Genomic DNA, 19,278 nt, shown 5'->3' on the forward strand with positions numbered 1-19,278 from the left:
GGCAGGGGTCCGGCGGGTGGGGATCTGCTTCACCCGCGGAGGGCGGGGTTCTGTAGTGGCCCCAAGACACGGCTCGGCCCGGCAGGGAACAAGGACGATGACTGCTGGCATGGAAGGACGCTTGGGCAGAGGGGTGCGGACCCGTAGCCCTAAGGCTGCAAGCGCAGCCAACTCCCCCAACCGCCCCCCCCCTCCCCATGCTAATCCGGGGCTGGGGGTACCCCAGGCAGGCTGCAGGCATGGCGTCAGTCAGAGGCAAAGGTCCTGGCTAACCCTGGCCTAGAGAAGCCCGAAAACCTCAGCAGTGACCAAAGACCAAGACCCAGTGGAAAGGTCCCTGCTGTCACTCATGGCTCAAAGTGCCAGGAGGAGGCGGAGCGTCTTGAACCTGCAACCCTGGCATCTGCACACCAAGCCTTGGGGCACACCACGTGGGTGGCGCCTGTGGGTGAAAGGGGAGAGCAGGGAGCTGGGGTGCGGAGCTGGGGGGGCCTAGAGTCTTCGGGAGCAGCCCCCACACCTGCCCCCCTGGCTGTGGCGTCTGGGCGTGGGGAGAGCCGCCTGCCGAGGTTGCTGTGACCCGAGCGCTCTGGCCGCCAGGCCCTGCTCCCTGCCCAAATCCGGGTTCCGACAGGTGAGCGAGTTTCACCAACTCCCAGCCTCAACACTCCCCAGCTGCAGGAGTGGAGGGAAGCCAAGCGCTGGCCTGCAACACAGCGTGCTGGGGACCACCACACACCCTGGTTTCCTACACCGGCTCCTTCAGCTTCCCCATGCCCCACGCCCAGCTCGGGCTTGGTCAAAGCCCCTGGTCGGCTCTGCTGCTTGCCTTCCAGGTGTGGCTAGCCCTGAGCCGGCTGGCGTTGGGCTCAGAGAAGCAGCTGCCACTGGGCTTAGTTACATGAGAGAAATCAAAGAGCCCAGAGTAAATATCCTCTCAGCCCCTTCCTACACCCAGGATGAGGAGGGCTGGGGATGGGGGTAATGGAAAATGGCTGCTGCTTTGCATTTCATAATGAAAAGACTCCTGCTATGTAGAGAGGAGAGCTGATTTGTTTCCAGCAACACCTGGCGTGTTCCCTGCCCCAGCCCTGAGGCCTGACAGCACCTAGCAAAGGTGTGTCCGCACAGCCACGTTGGCCTGGCTCCTGGGACGTTGGGAGCAAGTTTGAGCTGCATTGATGGAAAAAAAAAAAAAGTAAAGATTGAAAAGCACCGCTTTGTACTCAAATGGCACTATAAGAGGCAGATTACAGCATCTGATTCTGTCCTCTGTGTTGATTTTGAGGCAGAGCACAAATAGGTTCACGGGAAAAGCAGAAAAAACAAAGGGGAAGGGAGAGGATCCTGCCGTCCACAGCACTGAACGTTGTTTTTTGTTTTTTTTTCTTCTGTTCTTCAAGTCAGTACATGCCATTTAAACCACTTTACACGTTAGGTAATGAGCTAATGCTTCCTCTATTAAGAGCAAGCAGCAGTGCCTTTCATACGAGTCGCATACATTTAATTCAAATGGAGCATACGGAGTGGAGAGAATGGTATGTGTCATTATATAAAGAACTTGGCATTATGATGCTATCTGGCTGAAGATCTTATTTATTTTGCAACTTAGAGAATGTAGACAAATCAGACATTGAAGATGAATGTGCATGCTTAAGTGCATGACTTTATTTTCATCTGTGACGACCAAACAACTGGTCACCAGGAGGTGCATTGATGGGTCCCACAGTGCAGCAGGTCTGGGTGAGGCTGCGTGGCATGGGTTGGGGCCGGGGGACCTGAGGCCATGACCCCTGCCCCGGCACTGGGATGTGAGGCTGCATCCCCCGCTTGGTGGGGCTTGACGGGGGTGGGGCCGGCCAGGTCTTAGTGTTGCCCAATGGGGGTGGGGCCAGCCAGACACTTCTATTATAGAGAAAGGGCAAATAGCAATATTAAAATATTCCCTCTAATTAATTCCCTTTTAATGTGCATGAATTTTGTGCACTGGGCCACTAGTCCTATATAATAAAAGGGTAATATGCAAATAGATTGAACAGAACAACAAACCAACCAATCAAAGTGTAATATGCTAATGATATGCTAAGGCTGCTCAACCACTCACTATGATGTGCACTGACTACCAGGGGGCAGTCAACTGGTCAACCAGTCTCTATGACGTGCACTGACCACCAGGGGGCAGATGCTCCAACCGGTAGTTAGCTTGCTGCTGGGGTTCGGCCGATTGGGACTGAGCTAGATGGGCCCGACACACCCTGGAGTCCTCCCGCGGTCCCTCCCTGGCCCGATCGTGCACCAGTGGGGTCCCTCAGCCTGTCCTGCATCCTTTCGCAATCTGGGACCCCTTGGGGGATGTCGGAGAGCTGGTTTCAGCCCGACCCTGCAGGTGACTTCCCTTGGGAGGGTGCCAGATGCAGGGCTCATGGCTGGTAGCACTGCTGCAGCAGTGCAAGCCTCTCCAGATTGGGACTGATTGGGCATGAGGCCACAGCAGGCACAGTGGGGCCGGGATGAGTGGGAGTCACAGGTAGGAGCTGCAGGTGGCATTGGACTGCGGGTTTCAGCCCGATCCCTGCAGGCCACCCAGAGGGACCCCACCCGTGCATGAATTCGTGCACCGGGCCTCTAGTATACATATAAAGGCTTTTCTTACTCAAGAGAAAATTCCAAATTATTCTGCTATCTAGATTTCTAAGTTCCTTCTCTTGACAGATCACCTGCTTAAAACATAAATTAATTGGGGAGGGGATTCTTTAGTTTGCAAAAGGCAGGGCAGGATGCACATATATACCTGCACACATAATATATATGCTGAGTGGCCAGATTATGATGATCTCTGAACGCATAATAATCTGGCCTGGTGCATGAATTCGTGCATGGGTGGGTCCAGCCAGCCTGGCCAGGGGGAGGGGACATGGGCAGTTGGCCAGCCTGCCTGCTGATCAAACTCCTGGTCGAGGGAACAATTTGCATATTAGCCTTTTATTATATAGGATATAGATTGAATGGCCAGATTATTATGCGTTCAGAGATCATAATAATCTGGCCACTCAGTGTGTGTGTGTGTGTGTGTGTGTGTGTGTGTGTGTATCTTTGAAACTTGCAAATAGAAGCAAAATGTAATGCAATATAAATCTAGACAGTGACTTTTTTGCACTTTAAATATGAATCTACTGGGAATGTTTAATCTGACTTTGTATAACAAAAACAAGCATGTATATATGCTTAGATAATTATAACATATATATATTTATACCATATTATTATTCACCCATAAGGTCACTCTTTTCAAGTTTAGATACAACTAGCATTGGGAACCAATTTTTCTCCCTAAAAGGAATTATTTTCAATCAGTATTTAATATTGAAATAGCAATTCTTTTTTCTTTTTATCTTTATTGTTGAAAGTATTACATATGTCACCCTTTTTCCCCCATAGACCCTTTCTAGCCTGCCCCCGCCCCCAGCCCCAGGCCTTCACCACACTATAGTCTGTGTCCATGGGTTATGCATATATATATACAAGTTCTTTGGTTAGTATCTTCCCACCCACCCATCCTCCAGGACCTTCCTTCTAAGATGCAACAGACTGTTCCATGCTTCTATGTCTCTGGATCTATTTTGTTCTTCAGTTATTTTGTTCATTACATTCCACAATTGAGTGAGATCATGTGATGATACTTGTCTTTCTCTGACTGGCTTATTTCACTTAGCATAATACTCTTTACTTAGCTAGTCAAAAATTAGTTTAGTAAATGCACTGGTATTTACTATCAACTCATTTGTATTACTTAGTTTTAGAGTTATATTTTCTAACTTATTGATATATTTTTTAAAAATATAAGATTGTTAATGTTATTTAGAATCCTAAACTGTAATTAAATAACAATGTAAATTACTGTGTAGTATCTATGTGTTCCTTCTTTCAGGAGTCAACACCAAAAGCCTACTTTAGCCACACAGCCTCTTGATCTGATGTTCTTGTGAGCTCTTCCATGGAGATCTTCAGGATTTAGTAGAGTAGTCCATTAAAATGGAAAAATCTATTTGTCACTTGTACTGATTGGTACAGTCAACTTTACGGGGTAGAAGTGGCTGAAAAACTCATTCACAGAATTGACCTTTTCATCTCTAAAGGTGGAAAGATTTATTTAAAGAAATATGTTCAGTGTTTGGGGATGGGAGGAGTGTATGTGTGTGTTTTCAAGTTCTTGGGAGGATGGTGGAGGCTGGGGAGGGGAGTGTGTATCTGAAATCGGACTTCACAATCCTCAGGCTTCCTCTAAGGCAAATTCAATCCAATTGACTCTTGAAGGAATTAAGGTGAGTCCTTTGTGGGACTCAGCTTCTACAGGGAGGAAATTAGAAAGCAGATTTGTTGTTCTATGGCTGCAAACACCTATTCATGCAGAGTAATACCAGCAAAGGAGAAAGTCATCATAGGTCTCTTTTCAGACCTGGACACACACCATTTTAGTTTGGGAGTGTCTGAAAAGGAATACATATTTAAAATAGGCCCAGGCCATCAGGCTAGTGTGGCTTCTGGGCTAGAAAGGAATGTGCATGTGGCCAAGGCGAGAGTGCAGGCTTCCCCTAAAGGTGTTCAGATGCAAATAATAAAATACGTGTCACTGTGCATGTCACATACTATACAGCCCATTGGCTGCCAGATTCCCCCTCCAATCTATAGGGTCACAATACTAAGCCCCTTTCCACCAGGCCATGCCATAACCAGGCACTCCCCTCAGGCATTCTCTGACAGAAGGTCATCCTAGGTTTTCAAAGAGTAGGGCCTATTATTAGTATTGACACCCTTCTACCACATTCAACTTCTTTGATACTCTGACATCGCCATCCACAAATAGGACACCACACAATGTGACACTGGGCTGCATCCTCTTTAGTAATAGAAAGTGGTACACTCTTGTGCTCTTTCCATTGGTAACCTCTTGTTTGAAAAAGTTGCTAAAGAAACACTTAAGCCAAAAATGGGAAGTTAGGGAAAGTTTTAAAAGAAGTAAATATTTTCATCAAACTCCATGTATAAGAATCCTTTGAAAGGTTAATGTAGGGGTGCACAGGCAGGCTCAATAGCCATCTCAGACGGTGGATAAAGAAAAGTTGAATTTAAGGAGAGGGGGTGGGGGATGGGATACCCAAAGGGAAGGGCTGCACAGCACTGAGCCCAAGGGTTACTGGGTCGATAATGGCAGCAAAAATGTACTGAAGTCAGTGAAACAAGGAAGGGCATAGAAGAAGCAATAGGAGAGCCGAGGCTGGGCTGCTTTGATTCAGAGAAGTCAGAGAAAAGGGGGCTTTGGAGACAGGTTCAGGGGTTTTGCCCAGGATGAGCTGCCACTACCCATTGATCCCCTGGTTTCAAGTCTCATGGGGTCCCTTAGAGGTTGGGGGATATGTGCCTGTGGGGGAATGGCACAGGCGTGCTCCTTGGAGAGAGCGTGCGCCCTGGGTCCTTTGTCCTGATCGTATTTCTCTCTCTCTTGCAGGTGGAAATCTTAAGGGAGGTCTCACAGGAGGGAGGGTCTTAATAGAATATTCATCAGCTTTCCAGGATCCAGGTCTCCACTAAGTGGTTGGTGCCAAGGCAGGGGGGTCATTAGTCAACGTAGCAGGTCCATAGGTGGCCAGGGTGCCATTGGTCTGGTTTTGCTGCTTTTCTGGGCCAGGAGCTGAAATACAACTGAGGCCTAGGTGTTATCTGTAGGGAGGAAAAGGTCAGGGGTCTAAACCACCTGACCAGCGATATGAAAGATCAGGGGTCCAAACTGCATGGCCAGTGATATGCTAGGGGAGGACAGGTTACCCTGGGGGCGAGGTTCTTGTTTTCCAAGTTTGGCCCTTGCTAGGCATCCAGGGCTTTCTGTCCTGGTGAGTTTCTGCACCTCCTCCATGCTCTGTTCATATCTAATGTCCTTGTTTCCTAATCTTAAGGGACTAAAAGGAAGTTTTAGTTTTAGCAAAGCATACTATTTTTATAAAAGCATACAAATTTATAGTGATTGTGAAAACTGCCATTGGGCATTTTATAAATGTAGCCAAATCATGACTCTACTTTCTCCTCTGGGTTCCCAGTCTCCTGTGGCAGCCACGTTTGATGGAAATAAAAGAAATCACTAAGACTTGTCTGTTTTAAAAATGTATTCTAAAATGTTTATCCTCTGGAAGTTCTAGGAAAGGAATGATCAGTTCAATTTCATGTGAAATCACCTAATTCTTAGGCTTACAACATTCACAAACATCAATCCTATACCAACAGCTAACTTGTAAAAAGATAATTTTTTGTTAAAATATAAGTAGCAGAGTTATCAAATTTTCTTTTCAGGAAAAAATAAAAATCATTATTTTGAAAAATTACCACATATGCATAAAATTTTTAACTTAGTAGAAGCCAAAAATAGAGTAAAAGAGATTTATAAAAGCATAATAGCAAAAAATCTTTATTGGTATTTTTTTTTAACAAAATAATTTTCAAAAACAAAAGCCCCCACATGTAAACAAGAAAGTAAAGTTAGTTGGCATTATTATGTACATCCAAGAATCAAAACAGTTCTGGGTTAACATTCCATAACCCAGTAAAATCTTTTGACCCATTGATGCTCAGGGTAACTATATTTAATCTACTAACAATGGAACCCTTTTGTTGAACATTATAAAATGGATTGTAGATTATAAACTATATTATTTAGCTTCTCATTTTTTCCACCAATCCATATGCCACATGTATACTAGTTCTAAAATGAATTATGTTGTCAATATTAGTCCAAAATGCCCGTCATCCCAAATTAACCAGGTTACACCTATGTAATCTCTTCAGGGATTTTATGGTGGAATGTGCTAGAACCCATAATTACATCATTTTTCAAAACTAACCTAATTCTAAATTCTATCTCTATAATTTGATACTTAATTTCTTATCACTTTCTATACATACTTTAAATACTAATGCAATTTTACCTTTAAAAATACTGCTAAGACATTAACACACATTTAGGCAGTAATTTCTGACAAAGTTGTAGTTTATTCACCAAGAAAAAAGTGCTAATGTTTATTTTAAAATTTAGCTAGAGCATTTTCGTAGTGTTAACTTAATTGAGAATGAGGGCTTCAATTTAGAGGGTTCAATATACATATTAATACAGTTCAAAATTAAACAGAGATTCAAGTATATGTCATATGGAAAAAATCTCCTCACTTCTTAGAAGACCAAAATACTCCATTCTATTACTACAAAATATTATTAATTCAGTGTCTTTTTTTGCTAACATATTCAATTCACTTTTATAAGCTTTACAAAGGACAGCCTGGACAGTTTTTGTAAGAGGTCTCAATTTTAGTTTAAAATGGATTTCTTTTCTGTCAGTTAAAATAATTTAAAGATGTGCACAATGTTTGTGCTATTTAAGGCAGGAGCCAAGCACATTTTGAAAGATAATAAACTTATTAACTTGAATATCCTCCCGAAGGGGGAAAAAACAATAAAAGAAAAGCTCGACAGCTTTTGTTTAAGACGGCTGTTTAAATAGAACTCTTCTTTCAGACCATTTAAAAACAATTTGGCAACTAACTTGCTTATGGTTATAACACATATCACTTACAAGACAAGCAACAGATATAGAATTAATGACATACTTTTAATATTTTTACAAGACTCTTTAAGTTGGTGCCTAGTGGCACTTAACAAGATTTTTTTAATTCAGTGTAAAAGGATTTAGAACATAAACTACACTAAGTAATGAATATAATTCTTCTATGCCATGCAGAAAAATCATCAACTTTTTACACATCATCACTCCTAAACAGTTCTAATTAAAATCCAAACTGTTCCCATTTTGCATCGTTGTCATTCTTTGGCAAAAGATTCAAAATAGCCATGGGTTAGGAAACAACTGTTCACTCATGGTCTTAATTTTTGCAAAATAAATGTGTCTTGTAAAAGGAATCGGCAATATGCCTGGTTTATAATTATGACTAAATAATTATAAATACGCAAAGTATTACAGCTCTTTTGACTAGTCTACTCCTAAAGCTTTGAGTTGTCGTTCAATCTCTTCATCGGAGATTGTAGCCTTTGAAGTAGAGGCAGATGGTAAGCTTCGGGCAGCTGATGGAGCTTTGGCCATCTATATTAAAGAGAGGAAAAGAAAAAAAATGTGCCTCATCAAACATTTGGACTATGTCATAAAGGATGTGCTGCAAAGAGGTTTAACTTACTTTCCAAACGAATATAAAAACATGCATCTAATAGTAAAAGACAACGTAAAACAAATAAGTGACAAAAATAGTGGGAACTATTTCCAATTGAGAAAAGAAGACATTCATACCTTTCCAGAGATTTCAATTCCAATTTCATCAAGAACTTGATTCACAATATCTTGGCTTTCCTCTTCATCATCTGAGCCATCAAAGATGTCATCGAGTGTATCATTGACTTGAAAGGATGGGGAGAAAAAAGCGATTACTTTTAGATTTCAGGCTACATTTACTTTTTAGAAGGCAGCCCAAATACACACACACAGTTACACACACACACACACACACACACACACACACACACACACGTGCGCGCGCGTGCACACACACATTGTTATATTACAGAAGGACAAACTTAGGTGAACCAACAAATTACAAAAGTCACTTTCAAATGTCAATGAAGTTCATTGATAATACATTTTTGAGGCACTAAATCTGGAATAATGTTCATATCAACACAAATTATCCTAAAATAAAACAAGTCTACTCTGATTTTTTAAAAATTCATCTTTAATAATTCAGGACTATCTGGTATTCACAGGTACAGGATTAAAGTTTTTAAATAAGATTTCACAAATTGAATTTGTTAAGCTGACATGGAAGAATATGCAAGAATCCAATATCCTGTAAATATTTGGGATTCAATTTACTTTTTTTATACCTATAATTATATTTCACCTTTTTAAAATTTTCATTCAAGATGTATGTAGAATATTCTAACAAAGTGTAAGATTTAATATTTTATTAAACTTGCCCAAAGAATGATGTCCAATTTAACCCTGCAATGATTATTATTGCTATGCCCTCTTCCACCTTTCTCCCTTCCCTTCCCAAAATATTTATGGAAAACCTCCTGTACAGAAGGCATTATGTCAGGAGCTATGGGAAAGGAATTTCTGAAAGCCTGGGAATATGTCTCATTTATCTTTGAAACTAAGTGCCTGGAACGTGGTACAAATACAATTGATAGATAATGGAGAAAAATGAAGGTTTTAGGTAGTTTGCACTTAAGTAGAAAAAAAAAAGATAGTGGTAAACAGAAAAACGAATGATTATAAAAAGGTAAGAGATTATATCCAACTGGGAGGCAGTAACATGTGAGGTGGTCCTTGAAGGCTGCATAGGATTTGACCAAACAGAAGCAGAGGGAATAGAGTGAACAAAGACATGCTAGAAGGCAATAGGGATACATGCAAGAAAGAGTAGGTTCTTCTGTTTGGTTATTTAAGGTGCGTGAATGGAAAATGGCTATGAGGGAAATAATTAAGCAGTTGGCCTATCCTAATTCTCCTGATCAGTGGGGGATGTCCCCAAAGGAAAGAGGACAGGCAACCTAGTCTGATCTCCCTGTAAGCATGCTGCTCCTGGTAAACAGACACCTGCTAGCAAGAGAGTCCTTGCTCTCAGCAGGGCGCCCTTGGTTCAGGATGGCTACAGTAAACAAACCTATCATCTAGGGGCTTATGAGCCAAGACTCTCTAGCAAATGTCACGTACAGTAAGTTACCATGTGAGGTATAAATTCAAGATGTTTCATAACTTAAATGTTTCCTTCAACATGAGATTATAAGTATACCTCATTACACACATCATCTATCATTCTGGGTCAGAGTTTGTGTCTAATAAGAAAAGATCTCAGGAGTTATTTGGGATGTCCCAGCCCTCTCCCTGTTTTGCATGTCCATTTTAATTGCTTGTATCCTTGACATATTAATAAATCTTAATATTGTTTAAGATCTCTGATTTGTATGAGCATGACTTGAGAATTTGACTTCTTGTGTTAGCTCAATACTATAATGTAAATTTGGAAAAGGCTAAAGAGCTTAAGGCATATATATTGAGTTTAATATTCAGTTTATTTGAATATTAAACTGAATAACATTCAATATATATATACTGAATGTTAAACTCAATTCTTCCATTTCGTACCTATGCAACTTCTTTATCTGTCTGGATCTCAGTATTCTCACTGGCAAAATAACAGGACTGGACCTGAAAATTGTTTTTGATTTATGACATGGGGATTTTATTGTAATCAGTAAGAAGCCACCAAAGGAAGCATACTCAGCTTACCTCTAGCTTCTATAAAAATAATTTAGCAGTTGTGATACTCAAATGATAGGGAAGTAATACAGGGCGGGGGTGGGGGGGAGTCCAGGTCAGAATTTATAAGGGCCTCAATGAAAAAGTAGCAGCAGAAAAAAATGAAGGAAGGGGACAGATGAGAAAGACCAGGGATTTTTAACCAGGGATTAACAGAGAAGAATGCTTTTAGAAGAAGTGTAACAAAATTAATCAAGGACCAAATATTTTACAAAGGTCTTTTTTCCAAAACTTGAATATGAACACGTTTTAGAGCAATACTGCAGAGTATAAACTATACTTTTAAAAAGATGTCCATTTAAACTTTAAATTTATCTTTGGATGAATAAACTAATGTTGATATACTTTATTAGGTTATAGAAAAAACAGATAACCACCAATAACTACTATCATTTCAGACTCACTCACAAAGTACTAACATACAAATAAATACAACTGTAAGATATATGAATAGTAAGTATGAGCTTATTAATTCCCTTCACTACAGTTTAATGGAAAAGTTAACTCCTCTAATAAGACCTGATCCCACGTGTGCCATTATTGGACCCAAATAAACATGTGAGATATTGTGATCATTATATAAATGACAATTCTCACAGTCATTAAAAATTCACTAATGATGTTTCAAAAAATCATATTTTTCAAAATAAACATTCAAAGAACTAAAGAATTTTTTGAATTATCAAAAATATACACATAGTATCATTAAAACCTAAAAGCAAAATAATCTGAAATAGAATACTAGAACAATAGTGAGTTTAGTAAACTTGGTAATTTATTTAGATACTATTTATACACTAAATGCTGTAAAATTAAAATTGTAGAGGGCCGCCTGGGAGGCACCTGGGCATTTCCTTAATTACTCATCAGCTGAACTCAGGGCGTAGGCCGAGTCACGCCCTGGGAACATGCTTCCCCAATGAGGCTGGACATGTTAATCAATTCTGACTTCATAGCAGCCCGGGTGTCAGCAGGGGCGGGTCTAGATATGTAAATCCAGTAATGCTGGGGCCTAGTTAAGAATGCAAATAAGCTCCTTTGATCCTAAGTTTTGGTGTTACTTCCTAGATTTTTGGGATATAAAATAAACCTGCTGGGTGGCTCAGGGTCGTCGTCATGCTGCCTCTCCATGAGAGAGGAAAGATGGCGTCCCACCCAGCCCCAGCTTCATGAATCTATTTCTGTGTCTTGCTCTCTTTATTTCTATTATTTCTCAATCCCTGGCCACCTCCATTTAGGACCGGTTTGTTCATCTCTTTCCGCGCGGGATGCGGAAAAGGGAGATCCCCGCCATGTTTGGCCCCCGCCGCATCAGGCCCCCGCATAAAATGCTAGCTGAGCTAAACTGGCATATCCATACACAGTTGTAAATTATTAAAAAGCATCTTTGCAGAACAATGATGCCAGTTTTGACATATATAAGTAATAACTCAATGTTGACCAGGATGCTGTAAAGGGTCCCTCATTCATTACTGGTGAAATAGAGACTGGTATACTAGTAGTCTTTCTGAGAAGAATTTGGTATAAACCAAAAGCCTTATAAAAGTTATAATTCTAAGGAGACTTAAGAAACTTTCACAAAGATAAAACAAACATTTATTAAAGGATTATCAAATATATTAAACATTTTAAAACAATCCTACCAACCACTATAAGAATGATTCAATAAATTAGGGTTGATGTTATTTAATATTGATGTTATGCAATATTAAAGCCATTTTAAAAAAAAAAGGCTTCAGAGAAGATTCAAGGTTATAAGCACATGTTGTTATACTATTATGTTTTTAAAATTCTGGATAAGGTTCAAAATTACAAATGTAATATGATTTAATAACTATTATAAGATATGGAAAAATACTGGAAAGAAACGTACATTAACAGTATCTATATCTGAGTGGTGTGAAGAGAGATTTGGAGGTGACTGGATAAAGAAGGTAATGAGATTAGCTAAAGAACATATATGAAACCCTAGCTGGTTTGGCACAGTGGATAGAGCATCAGCCTGCGGACCAAAGGGTCCCAGGTTCGATTCAGGTCAAGGGATTCGAGTCAAGGGCGCGTACCTGGGTTGCAGGCTCCTCCTTGGCCTGGGCCCTGGTCAGGGCATGGGCCCTGGTCAGGGCATGTGCAGGAGGCAACCAATAGATGTGTTTCTCTTACATTGATATTTCTCTCTATCTTTCCCTCTCTCCTCCATTCTCTCTAAAAATCAATGAAAAAATATCCTTGGGCAAGGATTAAAAACAAACAAAAAAAAAACAACAACATATATGCATACCCCACGGACAAAGACAACAGTGAGGTGAAGGCCATGTGAGGGGAAGGCGGAGGTTGGTGCATGTGGGCAAAGGATGGGGAAAAAGGGGGACACCTGCAGTAATGTTAACATTAAAAATTTTTAATTAAAAAAATAAAAAGGATAGATTTAAAAAAAATGCTTTATTCCTTTGTAGTCTCCATAGTTCCACTACAATTTGCAATTGGTTTATATTAAAAAAGAAGAAAACCAAATATTAAATAACTTTGGGAGGGAAAAATAAAAGAATGAAAAAGCTCCATTATCTCTACCTCTAATATATATAGTATGAAAGAATCAATGCATATCTGAAACTACCCAATTTATATTAGAAAGAGTTATTTTATTTGCACTAATTTTATTTCCACTAATCAATAAAGTAAAGCAGCTGGGGCCAGTATGGCATAGAAATATGGCATAACATAGTTTATATTTTTCCTTCAGTTAAACATTAATAGAACTTTGAGCCATATACATTGACAATTTTAAAACACAATACTGTGACAATATGTACACTTATTTAGTAGAAGGGTAATAAACCATTTCTTTTTTCAATATTTGTGCTTTCATGGATGAGAATATGAGATTGCTAATAAACAGACTTAACCAATTCAAACATGAGAAAACTATAAGTTTCATTCCTAACTATTAAACTTACTCATTTCTTCAGTCATTTCCATTTTCATGTTTTCCTTCTGGAAATTCTGCATTGTCTGTAATGTCTTTTGTGGATCCACCTTCTTGTTTACTGCCTGCATAGTCTTTAAAATATGAAGAAGTCCAAGTCAACTACATAATCATGAAAATTTTACTGTGGATAAGTCCTAAGAGAGCACATCAAATAGACACAGGCTTTGAAAAGATATACATTCTGCTATAATCCTATCTAATAATAGACAAATATGCAAATTGACCGCACCTTCGCTAGGCCCAAGCCACGCCCACCAGCCAAGCCACGCCCACCAGCCAATCAGGATGAGTATGCAAATTACCCCAACAAAGATGGCGGCTAATTTGCATATCAAGACAGCGTCCAAAGAAGCCAAGAGCTGCAGAAGGGAGTAAAGCTTCAGGGAAGCAAGCAAGCCGGGGGGAGGAGAAGGGAGGAGCGAAGGCAGGGCCGGGGGTGAAGGGAAAAGCAGGCGGGCTGGCGGAGAAGGCGGGGCGGGCGACAAGGGAGGAGCGGAGGCGGGGCCGGGGGCGAAGGGAAAAGCAGGCGGGCTGGCGGAGAAGGCGGGGCGGGCGACAAGGGAGGAGTGGAGGCGGGGCCGGGGGCGAAGGGAAAAGCAGGCGGGCTGGCCGAGAAGGCAGGGTGGGCGACAAGGGAGGAGCGGAGGTGGGGTAGAGTGAAGCAGGAAATCCTATTGCAGGATTTTTCCTGCAACGGGAACGCTAGTCAAATATAAAAATTTTAAGTATTCTAGAAAAAAATAAAATACTCAATTGGAAATCATCTGCTTAACATCTATATAATAAAGACTGGTGTGCAAAACCTCATCTGAACAGTGGGCAAAAAATTATGTAATAAAAAAACATTGTCAATAAAAAATTCATTACTATTCAGATGAGAGAAATACATTTGACTATTATGTGGTAAGTAGATAATGTCCAAGTTAAAAATAATTTTAATTTAATTTTTATAAATCATTAACTTAATATCTAAAGTAAAAAGGATACACTAGCATATGTACTTAATCCTTTAACACATTTTAAACCATGGTTTAAAGGAAGAAACAAACCACTGAGTTTTGTGAAAATAATTCTTTTACATTTTATGTTCACAACTTATTTCAGTAAAAGAGAATAATGCCATCTAATATAGATATATTTTATATACATATATAATTTATCCTAGCTAAAAAGAGTAATATGCAAATTGACCATACCTCTGCTACACCCACAAGCCACGCCCACTAGCCAATCAGGAACAAGTATGCAAATTAACCCAACCAAGAAGGCTGCGGCCACAGAGAGAGCAGGAGGCTTGGGTTTCCCCGGCAATGGAGGAAGCCAAGCTTTCTGCCTGCCCTGGCCTGCCTTGGCCTCTGCTTAAGGCTACAAAGTTTCAATTATAGAAGATAAATAAATCCTAACAAAAATGGCAATAGCCACGGAGCTGGAGAGAGCAGGTGGCTTGAGTTGCCCCCAGCGATGGAGGAAGCCAAGTTTCTGCAGCCCTGGCCTGCCTTGGCCTTCGCTTAAGGCTACAAAGTTTCAATTATAGAAGATAAATAAATCCCAACAAAAATGGCTACAGCCATGGAGCGAGGAGGAGGCTTGGCTCCGCTGAAGGCTACAAAGTTTCAATTACAGAAGATAAATAAATCCCAGATACCAGGGCCCCCGCTTGGGTCACCGGGGGGCATGGCCAGCCTGCAAACCACCACAGGCCCCTTGCCCAGGCTGCCCCACGCCCCAAGGGAACCCCCACCTTGATCCGGGACACCCTTCAGGGCAAACAAGCCGGTCCCCACCCGTGCACCAGGCCTCTATCCTATCTAATAAAAGAATAATATGCAAATTGACCATCACTCCAACACACAAGATGGCTGCCCCCATGTGGTTAAAGATGACTGCCCCCATGTGGACACAAGATGGCTGCCACAAGATGGCCAGCAGGGAAGGGCAGTTGGGAGGGACCAGGTCTGCAAGGGAGGACAGTTGTGGGCGATCAGGCCAGCAGGGGAGGGCAGTTGGGAGGGACAAGGCCTGCAAGGGAGGGCAGTTGGGGGCGATCAAGCCTGCAGGGGAGGGCAGTTAGGGGTGACCAGGCCAGCAGAGGAGGGAAGTTGAGGGCTACCGGGCCTGCAGGGGTGGGTAGTTAGGGGCAAACAGGCTGGCAGGGGAGCAGTTAGGCATCAATCAGGCTGGCAGGGGAGTGGTTAGGGGGTGATCAGGCTGGCAGGCAGAAGCGGTTAGGGGCAATCAGGAAGGCATGCAGGTGAGCAGTTGGGAGCCAGCAGTCCTGGATTGTGAGAGGGATGTCCGACTGCCTGTTTAGGCCCGATCTTAAACGGGCAGTCGGACATCCCTCGAGGGGTCCCAGATTGGAGAGGGTGCAGGCTGGGCTGAGGAACACACCCCCCATGCATGAATTTCATGCTCTGGGCCTGTAGTAATATATATGTGTGTTATATAGTTAGTTCAATATTAAAAGACACTATACAACATAAAACATATCTGTTTCAAAAATGTAAAGCATGCATTCTTTTCTCTGACAAGTTGTATGCAATGATGCAGCCAAAGTAATCTTTAATTATGACACTATATCCCACCATCCCTACTAACCCACACATACCTAATTCTCCAATGGCTTCCCATTGCTCTTAGCATAAAAAGCCAAATTCTGTAATTGGACTGTGAGACCAAATATTAATTGAACTCTACTTAATAAGCCAGTGTCATTTTGCACTACTGCCCTCTAGTCACACTGCTCTTTCACTTCCTTAAATGTGTCATGCTCTCTCCTGTCACAGGTCTTTTGCATATGCTCCCTCTCACCTGGAATGCTTTCTCCAATTGCTTTTACTAACAACTTCAGATTTCAGTTTATATACCACTTTCCTAAAGAAGTAGTTCCTGACATTCCAGATTAGAATATGGACCTTGGTTACATCCTACTCGGTATACATAAAGTTTTATACTTATTTGTGTAAATTAGAATACTTTACTTGCAACTTATTGTTATAAATAATACTAATAAGAATAATTATAATAATAGAGCAGTTAATGCCTATATAACCTTACTGTGTGTCAGACACTGTTCTAAGCACTTTATATGTACTAATATTTAGAGTTAAATGACATTTAAACCTGAAATATCTTTATGTGCCAGGTTCTACCATTTTCCCCATATTGCTAATGGGGAATGAAGTCACAGACAGGTGAAATAACTTGACCTGGTCACACAGCTATTAAGTGGAAGTGAGATCTGAACCAAGTAATTTGGCTCCAGAACTGAGGTTCCTAATGACTGCACTAAACTACCTCTTCAATGGGCTGCTTTTTAAACGGACTGTAACCTACTACAGGTGAAGCCCATGCCTGGTTTTGTTTTCCACTTCATCTCCATTAGTTGGTATAGTTCTTACCTCTAGGATCTAAACCAATACTTGCTGAGATAACACATTTCTAAGAAATTTAAGTGAAAATTCCAATTCAGACATCCTCATTATTTTTGGATTTCATATTTTTGAACTTGCCTCCTCACTAACATTTATTTGTAACCTCAAGTCAAACTTGCAGTTTTGTGCTCATTCGTGGACATGCGCAGAGCACCAAAAGTTTTAGTCGCCCAACCTGCACATTTTCAGCTGAGGTCAAACAGGAGACATTCTGCCTTCTTGTTTCAGCTATTCTGAACAAGTGTCCTTTTTGTTGTTTATTTGTTGTCACATTCTTGTGCCTTTGCTGGTGATTTTGCTGTTTAAAATGGTTCCCAAGTATAATACTAAAGTGCCATTTAGTGTTCCTAAAAGTGCAATAAGGCTGTGATGTGCTTATGGAGAAAATACACTTTGTTAAATTAGCTTTGTTCACACATGAGTTATAGTGTTATTGCCATGAGTTCAATGTTAATGAATCAACAATTAAATATGGTTTCTTTCAACAGAAACACACACAAAACAAATTTAGGTATACACTGGTTGACAAAAATGTTGTACCAAAAGGCTCACAGGAACATAACCCTTCATTTTTCTTCAGAGCAATATTCACTAATTCAGTGTTCCCAACATGGTAGAACATTAACTATTGCAAATAATGAGAATCAAAAGTATATGCCATTTTTCTCATATGAATCTTACTTTCTCTTCTCCCTGGCTTTTCCCCCTTTGCTCTTCATATTCATACTCCTCCTTCCCTATATTTAACAAATAGTGATGTAAGTCTTTTAGATGATTCTATTAAAAAAAACTGTGCAATTCACTGAAGCTTAGCACAGACTGCTGAGTAGGGGAAGTTTCCTTTTCAGACATATCTTAACACCCTCCCCACAACTGAACTGTAAGATCTGTAAGAGGAGAGTCTTTGTCTTAAATTTCTTGTTCCTTACAGTCCTTCACATACATCAAGGATCTCATTACTTACTAAAAAAATCAAAAGGCTCAGAGTCCTTTCAGGTTTATAGTAAAAACATCCTACCTAATAATAGACAAATATGCAAACTGACCATACCTCTGCTACACCCAAGCCACGCCCACCAGCCCAAGCCACGCCCACCAGCCAATCAGGGCGAGTATGCAAATAAACCGAATCAAGATGGCTACAGCCACCAAGAGCAAGGTTTCCCATGCAACAGAGGGAAACAAGCTTTCCGCCTGCCCTTGACAGGCCTAAGCCTCCACTCAAGCTACAAAGTTTCAATTATAGAAGGTAAACAAATTCAAACAGAATGGCGGCAGCCACGGAGCTGGAGAGACCAGGCCAGGGTTGTCTGCGGTAACAGAGAAAGCAAAGCTTTCCGCACACCCTGGCCGGGCTCAGGCCTCTGCTTAAGGCTACAAAGTTTCAATTATAGAAGGTGAATTAACTCAAACAGAAATGGCTGCCGGTGGAGCATGCAGGAGGCTTGGCTCTGCTCCAGGCTACAAAGCTTCAATTGTAGAAGGTAAATAAATTCCAGATACCAGTGCCTCTGCTTGGGTTGCCAGGGGGCGTGGCTGGCCTGCAAACCACCACAGGCCCCTTGCTCAGGCTGCCCCATGCCCCAAGGGAACCCCCACCCTTATCTGGGACACCCTTCAGGGCAAACCAGCTGGCCCCCACTCCTGCACCAGGCCTCTATCCTATCTAATAAAAGAGTAATATGCAGATTGACCACCACTCCAACACACAATATGTCTGCCCCCATGTGGTCAAAGATCCTGCCCCCATGTGGACACAAGATGGCCACCACAAGATGGCCAGCAGGGGAGGGCAGTTGGGAGGCACCCGGCCTGTAAGGGAGGGAAGTTGGAGGCGATCAACCCTGCAGGGGAGGGCAGTTAGGGGTGACCGGGCTGGCAGAGGAGGGAAGTTGGGGGCAAACAGGCTGGCAGGGGAGCAATTAGGCATCAATCAAGCTGGCAGCGGAGTGGTTAGGGGGTGATCAGGCTGGCAGGCAGAAGCGGTTAGGGGCAATCAGGAAGGCAGGCAGGCAAGCAATTGGGAGCCAGCAGTCCTGGATTGTGAGAGGGATAACCAACTGCCCATTTAGGCCCGATCCCACTGGGATCGGGCCTAAATGGGCAGTCGGACATCCCTCGAGGGGTCTCATATTGGAGAGGGTACAGGCTGGGCTGAGGGACACCCCCACCCCTGTGCACGAATTTCGTGCACCGGGCCTCTAGTCCTATATAATAAAAGCCTAATATGCTAAGTGTCCAGTCGTCCAGTCTTCCATTCAACCAATCAAAGCATAATATGCTAATGATATGCTAAGGCTGCTCAACTACTCGATGTACACTGACCACTAGGAGGCAGAGCTCTGACCAGTAGGTTAGCTTGCTGCTGGGGTCTGGCTGATTGAGACTGAGCGAGATGGGCTGGACATGCCCTGGAGCCCTCCCACAGTCCCTCCCTGGCTGGCCAACCTCCCACGTCCCTCCCCAACCTTGATCATGCACCGGCG

At 42.0% G+C, this 19,278-nt stretch overlaps 1 protein-coding gene across 3 annotated transcripts in view; it reads right to left on the reverse strand.

Annotated features, from left to right (window-relative positions):
• Nucleotides 1-6,429: 6,429 nt before the first annotated feature.
• Nucleotides 6,430-19,278, reverse strand: part of CHMP2B (charged multivesicular body protein 2B) — a 40,605-nt gene continuing 27,756 nt past the window's right edge. For all 3 annotated transcript variants that reach the window (XM_079767214.1, XM_079767213.1, XM_079767212.1), the window contains 3 exons: nucleotides 13,327-13,429; nucleotides 8,342-8,448; nucleotides 6,430-8,140 (listed from right to left, as the gene is read on the reverse strand). In XM_079767214.1, the coding sequence (XP_079623340.1) occupies nucleotides 8,030-8,140; nucleotides 8,342-8,448; nucleotides 13,327-13,429 (321 nt within the window). In that variant the 3' untranslated portion in view covers nucleotides 6,430-8,029. The remainder of the gene's footprint in view (nucleotides 8,141-8,341; nucleotides 8,449-13,326; nucleotides 13,430-19,278) is intronic.

Source organism: Cnephaeus nilssonii (genome assembly GCF_951640355.1).
Source record: "Cnephaeus nilssonii genome assembly, chromosome: 3".
Taxonomy (NCBI): domain Eukaryota; kingdom Metazoa; phylum Chordata; class Mammalia; order Chiroptera; family Vespertilionidae; genus Cnephaeus; species Cnephaeus nilssonii.